A 5961-nucleotide genomic window follows, 5' to 3' on the forward strand; every position below is an offset into this window, starting at 1 on the left:
AGATTGACGCCAATTTCATCCCGTCTGGATACCGCTTACGTTCTTATAGAATGTTTATGTTCTGTTCTAACTGTTCTGTTGTGTTTATGTGTGATGAAACTGATGAATGCTATTGCAGCCCCCGAAATCAAACATAATATATTATTTTTGAAGAATTTGGAGTGGCTTGAATACACACATTTAACACCCTCCATCATAACACGGTACGTCTTCTTGCATTCATCAATTCTGGTTATTGCGTTGCGTCACTTTCGTTTGATATATCAAGGAAAGAGAAGCAATGAGGGCAACTCTGCATTCTGCAATACAATATCTAAGGGCCTCAACCTCTGACTTTGAAGTGAAATTGATAGCTGGTAGTGTAGGAACCTGTGAAAAAACAAACAACCTTCCAGTAAATAAGTATTTTATTAAATTTACATTCAGTATTCCAATATACTTAAAATCAGCTATAGGCTATCTTGACAGTTGTTCTGTTAAAAAAGACAGTATGGTACTAGTAAATAATATACTTAAAATGTTGTACAATAAGTCAAAGCCTATAAATTATTATTGAATTCAAGATTCTCGCTTTTGTTTTTTTGATGGTCTTAGAGCAGAACTGGTTGCATCACAGTCTGATGTTTTGCTCAGTTTCTTTATGTTCTTTTTTGATGTACTGCCAATTACACCATTTTTTTCTTTAGATACTTGAGCTGTACTTTTAGACTGGTTTTTGCTTACAGGACTTGCTTTGTCAAGCTTTGGCAGGCTCCTTGTTGGTGACTGTTTGCCATCTCCACTTTGTTTCTGATAGAATGGTTTAATTTTATCAAAGTTTACATAGTCCACAGTTACTGGTTCCACTTGATTTGTTTCAAACATCTCATCATCTTCATCTGGACCAAGTTTGACCCACCTTAGGAAAAAAATGCATTAGTTTAAAACATTCATCATCAGAAAAAAAAAAGTTTAAACATCACTTTTGTCAGTGTGTATATAAAAATTGACCAAAAGCTCTTATTACCTTGCATCTAGTTCTCCCCTAATGTATGGCAAAGCTCCATAGAGATCCAATACAACCACTCGGAACAACACAACTTGTCCCTCTTGGACTACTGATCCGATCCATTCATTGCCAGGCTCCTCAGTTGGCCGGGGAATCACCACATTGAATACACTAAAAATCATAAATTTGTTAAGAATTTCTATTTCAATAATTAACTCCAGAAATCTCAGTTGGTTAAATTAAAATGTTAACACATTCGACACCGCGTACCCGACTCTCGGGCACTCGTAAACTTTACTCAGATGCCGGCATACCCGCTAGTCGGGCAAGAGCTATAAACCTACATGCGACGCCGAAGTGCCCGACAGGCGGGCAAGCATTGCATCTTCACTACCTCAGGGCTGCCACTGCCACTAACAGAAAAAATTGTAAGTCTTCTGATTATTATGTGGTCGAAAAGTTGGTACAGTTGATTATTATATTTTATTACTTCACTTTGTATTTTTATTTACCGTACCTAATGCGATTACAAAATAAAAATTCTTATTAGTTGGTTACGTGAAATTGCATACACGGGTATGTATCAATAGGAGTTAGAATTAGGAGAAGAACAAAACGGGGAGCCTAAACAGATGAGACAGCAGATTTAATTTTATCCACGTACTTATACGAAAGTTACTTGGCACAGCCCAGAGCGTCCGCCGCTTGCCCGACTAGCGGGTTCGCGGCGTGCGGCATTGAGTTGTACGTCGTTGCCCGACTAGCGAGTACTGTCGGTTTCTGGGGTATTGTTTGAAATTTTGCCTGGTTGCGAAAGTGTTAAGTGACAAATTAATCATTTCTTTTCATTAGTGACACAATAGAATTTAAATAAATAAATATTATAGGACATTTTTACACAAATTGACTAAGCCCCATGGTAAGCTCAAGAAGACTTGTTTTGTGGGTACTCAGACAACAATATATATAATATATAAATACTTAAATACATAGAAAACAATCATGACTCAGGAACAAATATCTGTATCATTAGATGTTTCGTTGTTGTGTTGTAGAATTAGTAGATTGTTAGAACTTACCGATGTACAAGAATGCCTAGATGGGTATTGCTCTTTTTGTTTACCAGTCCTTTTAAGGTGGCACCCACATATGGTTGAAATATGAAGTAGTCCGCTTGTACTTGAAACATAATGTCTGAGCCATCGTTGCGTATTGCGCCCACATTGGTTAATACTCTTAAATTTTTGTAGCTAAGTAAAATGCCGTTTAACCTGCAACAATACCAATATTCTACCTATAGTGATTGGCTCAAGCCTATAATAGTATTTCAAATCATATGTGTAATACATACTCTTTATCGAACTTCCCGATTTTGTAATCCAACAGGTTTTTTATTGATTCCTGGAGATTACTAAGACACCAAGGCTGCAGTGCAAGGTTTTGTGTAACTTTTTTTTCCACAACACAGGAGTTCTTATCATTGGCTAATTTTCTTAATTCCTTAAGGTTGAATTTTATAATAGTTGACATGTTCAAAACGCATAAGTGTTTTTTTGTGAATTAGTGGTTCATTACCTAAATAAATATCAAACAATTTTATGAAATATGAAATTTACAATTTCCGACATTGCACGCGATCACATTTTGTTTTCATGTCAAATAGTCTTTTTTAAATTTGGCGTCTTTGCACAAGACGTAGGAGCGATGGTAAACAGCCAAATAAAAAGGGCTCTGCATGAACTTGGCACTTGGCATCTACCTGACTAAATATGGACAACACTAGACGTATATAAAAAAAACACATTGTAGTAGAAATGACAACTGTCAATGTCACTTGGACTGGGTTTTTTAGGTTATGTTGTTTTATTAAAAAGCATAAGTGACCATAAAAACATCAATATATTATGCAAATAATCAAAGCTTAAATAATAGAACTAGAAATATTTTTTTGTAACCATGAATAACGTAACCAACAAGTTATTGTTAATAAATAAATTCGTGACACATTCACCCTGTTTGCTGCGGTAAGATAGCTGAAAATAACCAGATATAATTATCATCATTATTCTTGCCTTACCCCATATACTCGGGGTCGGAACCAGATATAATTATTTTAATAAAACATTAGTAATATATTGTCAACATTTTTCGGGTTACAGAGGGAGCTCCGTGCTTCAAAACCGAAGTTATTCTCGGCCAACAAGTTTCCCAGACTACTTCCAGAATCCCATATTTAGGAAGGAAGATCAGGCAAGGCTTATAGAGAGTGGGGAGTTTGCCAAAATCACTTCAGCGCCTGTGAAACCACCAGGATCGCATGAAACCTCATCTGTTTACCATGATCCACTAGTCAAGTATGTAATTCTTTGTACACAGGGTTTATAATTTTCTCAATCACAGTAGGTACACCAAACACTATATTTTCGTGCTCATTTTATAAGTTATGTTTGAAAACATGACAGTATTACCTTATTAATAATTAACAACTACTTTTTATCCTGGTTCCGTTTTTGCATTTATTTGTGATGTTCCACAGGTTAAGGTAACTTATGGTGGCTGGTGCTTACACAATTATTAACAACACTCCAATGCTAATGCAGTCAAGATGTAAGCGCCAACCATCATAAAGTACCTTTTCCCGTAGAACATCACCTTTATCTACTATTCATATATTATGAGAGGCGTGCCATGGAATGCCAAAGTCAAAATTTCGTTTTCTGCCTCTTTATTGCTTGAATAAGCAAGAGTGATAGAGAGGCAGATAACGAAATTTCGTGTTTTACCGTAGGCCCTCAGTATTTGCTAGTGGCAGGGATATTACACAGAGTTTTGTGTATTATCCCCTATTGTTATTTTAAAATTCCAGCAAAGTTATTAATCATGTAATGGAAATGGGCAAGAAGAAGCTGGCTCGCAGTCTAGTTGAACAAGCCTTTGAAAATATAAAGAGGATGCAAATTGAAAGATACCACCTGGCTACCACACCTGAAGCAAAAGCCAAAATTGAGTTGAGTCCAAAAGCAATCTTATACAAAGCCATTGAAAATGCAAAGCCATTGTTGTTACTGTCACCAATCAAGAGAGGAGGCATTACTTATCAGGTAAACATTTGTAACATTTTTTTTGCCACTGCTGGGCAAAGGCCTCTCCCCTTGATTTCCACAACACCCGTTGTTGCGCTTTTTCTGGCCAGTTACTGATGAAGGCGTCTGTCGTAACGTTGTAACATTATTATAATGATTAATAATTTAACCCATCTAAGCTAGATAAGTTGTGATATTGTATTTCAGAGATCACCTGTGACCACATCCATTATCAGCATAATGTTGTTAGTCTGTGTGGAAAGAGAAGAGTCGTGGAATGTATGTGGCCCAATACATTCCACGAGTCCACACAGAGCGAGCATAATTATACATAGATGTGCCTCGGCTGAGGCGGCGCGTGCGAGGCACGTCTACATTGACCATTTTGTCTTCTTCTTCTTCGTCGTAACCTCATGACTGAGGGTCGTGACCGCCATAAGTTGCGTTTTCTTGGATTGCTCTCCAACCTGGCCGATCTTCTGCCTTCCGCATAGAGCCCTGGAACTTGACGCGTGTGACTGCCTCAATGGCATCAAACCAGCGTGTGGGTATTCTGCCTCTGCCTCTTCTGCCCTCAACCTGGCCACCGATCATCAACTTCTCTAGACTGTCGGGTTCCCGCCGGGCCAAGTGCCCAAAGAACCCGAGGATTCTCCTGAGACAGATAGTAGATAGACGGGTTTTTATGTTGAGCTCGTTCAGAATAGACACGTTGGTGCGATGCGCTGTCCATGAGATGCCCAACATTTTGCGCCAGCACCACATTTCGAACGCGTCTATTCTTGCCCTTGTGCGAGCTTTTAGGGTCCAAGTTTCCGCTGCATAGAGAAATATGGAGAAAACGAGAGTGCGCATGGACCATTTTGTGCACGAGGAAATTACCTCGCGGCTATGCTCATTCTGTGTGGACCCGGCTACTTAAATATTTCAATTTTGGCCTAAGTAACATTAAGACACTTGTCCAAATTCTTATTTTTAAACATTTATTATACTTACTTTTTTGTTAAAATAAAAATACGTAAAAAATTTAAAAAAAAGGCCCAAATTTAGTTTTTTTTTTGGTATTCCAGGTTCCCGGTCCCATCACAGAGAAGAGATCCCTGTTCCTAGCAATAAAATGGCTGCTCGAAGCCACTAATGAGAAAGAGAGAACAGTTCACTTCCCCCAGGCATTTGCTTGGGAGTTGCTGGACGCTGCAAACAACACAGGCAAGGTGGTGAAGAGAAAACAAGACTTGCACCGGCAGTGTGAGGCCAACCGCGCGTACGCTCACTACAGGTGGCAGTGAACCTTTTATGTTGTAGTTTAAACTTGGTATCAATAATATATATGTAGATAAATTAATAATTGCTTTAATTCAGCCTGGCACATCAAAACCTTATATAGATTTCTTTTTCTCGTCTTTTATCATTTTCTCTCTTTTAAAGAGGTTTTTTTAATAAGGTTTCCATTCTAAATACCCAAAGAATGCCAGTGGATCTAAAAATCATACATAATGTATACATTCAGACTAATCATGAAGACTGGTTAGATCATTTTCCCAAAGTCATAATTTACCTGTAGCATAATTTCTATTCGCAATTTTTCCTATTCTTAATTTACACCAGACACATTAATTCCTAACATGATTTTTCCATTCGCATATTTTCCCATTAGACAATTTAGCCACTCACAAATATTTCTTACGGCGTTTATTCTATAATCAAAAAATCGATTACCCCACCCCACTTTCTTTTCAAAAAACATTTAGTTCACAACTTAGCTAGATCGCGGCGCTCCTATTTCTGGACGGTTTGCCCTTCGGGCATCTGAAGCTACCTAACGAACCTAACGTACCTAACCTATTAATTTAATGTGACGTCCATGAAAACATTACACTTTGGGGAAAA

The 5961-nt window shown here is 37.8% G+C and overlaps 2 protein-coding genes across 2 annotated transcripts; one reads left to right on the forward strand and one right to left on the reverse strand.

Moving 5' to 3' along the window:
* Positions 1–496: 496 nt before the first annotated feature.
* Positions 497–2650, reverse strand: LOC134791392 (DNA-directed RNA polymerase I subunit RPA43). Its single transcript, XM_063762405.1, has 4 exons — positions 2340–2650; positions 2068–2259; positions 1007–1159; positions 497–898 (listed from the first exon to the last, which is right to left on the reverse strand). The coding sequence occupies exons 1-4, from the start codon at positions 2516–2518 to the stop codon at positions 559–561; spliced, it is 864 nt and encodes a 287-aa protein (XP_063618475.1). The 5' UTR covers positions 2519–2650; the 3' UTR covers positions 497–558.
* Positions 2651–2854: 204 nt separating this feature from the next.
* LOC134791394 (small ribosomal subunit protein uS7m) lies at positions 2855–5412 on the forward strand. Its single transcript, XM_063762406.1, has 4 exons — positions 2855–3012; positions 3148–3342; positions 3855–4089; positions 5142–5412. Exons 1-4 carry the CDS (start codon positions 2945–2947, stop codon positions 5358–5360), a joined length of 717 nt encoding a protein of 238 aa, XP_063618476.1. The 5' UTR covers positions 2855–2944; the 3' UTR covers positions 5361–5412.
* Positions 5413–5961: the final 549 nt, after the last annotated feature.

This window comes from Cydia splendana, chromosome 6 (genome assembly GCF_910591565.1).
Source record: "Cydia splendana chromosome 6, ilCydSple1.2, whole genome shotgun sequence".
Classification (NCBI taxonomy): domain Eukaryota; kingdom Metazoa; phylum Arthropoda; class Insecta; order Lepidoptera; family Tortricidae; genus Cydia; species Cydia splendana.

What these genes read in the sequence shown, in the direction of transcription:
- LOC134791392 (XM_063762405.1), bottom strand. Translation starts at nt 2,518, where the DNA reads ATGTCAACTATTATAAAATTCAACCTTAAGGAATTAAGAAAATTAGCC. An exon ending in CTAGGCATTCTTGTACATCG is followed by an intron (nt 1,160 to 2,067) that starts GTAAGTTCTAAC and finishes TATGATTTTTAG; the next exon opens with TGTATTCAATGTGGTGATTC. An exon ending in AGGGGAGAACTAGATGCAAG is followed by an intron (nt 899 to 1,006) that starts GTAATAAGAGCT and finishes TTTTTTCCTAAG; the next exon opens with GTGGGTCAAACTTGGTCCAG.
- LOC134791394 (XM_063762406.1), top strand. Translation starts at nt 2,945, where the DNA reads ATGAATAACGTAACCAACAAGTTATTGTTAATAAATAAATTCGTGACA. An exon ending in CATTCACCCTGTTTGCTGCG is followed by an intron (nt 3,013 to 3,147) that starts GTAAGATAGCTG and finishes TTCGGGTTACAG; the next exon opens with AGGGAGCTCCGTGCTTCAAA. An exon ending in TACCATGATCCACTAGTCAA is followed by an intron (nt 3,343 to 3,854) that starts GTATGTAATTCT and finishes TTAAAATTCCAG; the next exon opens with CAAAGTTATTAATCATGTAA.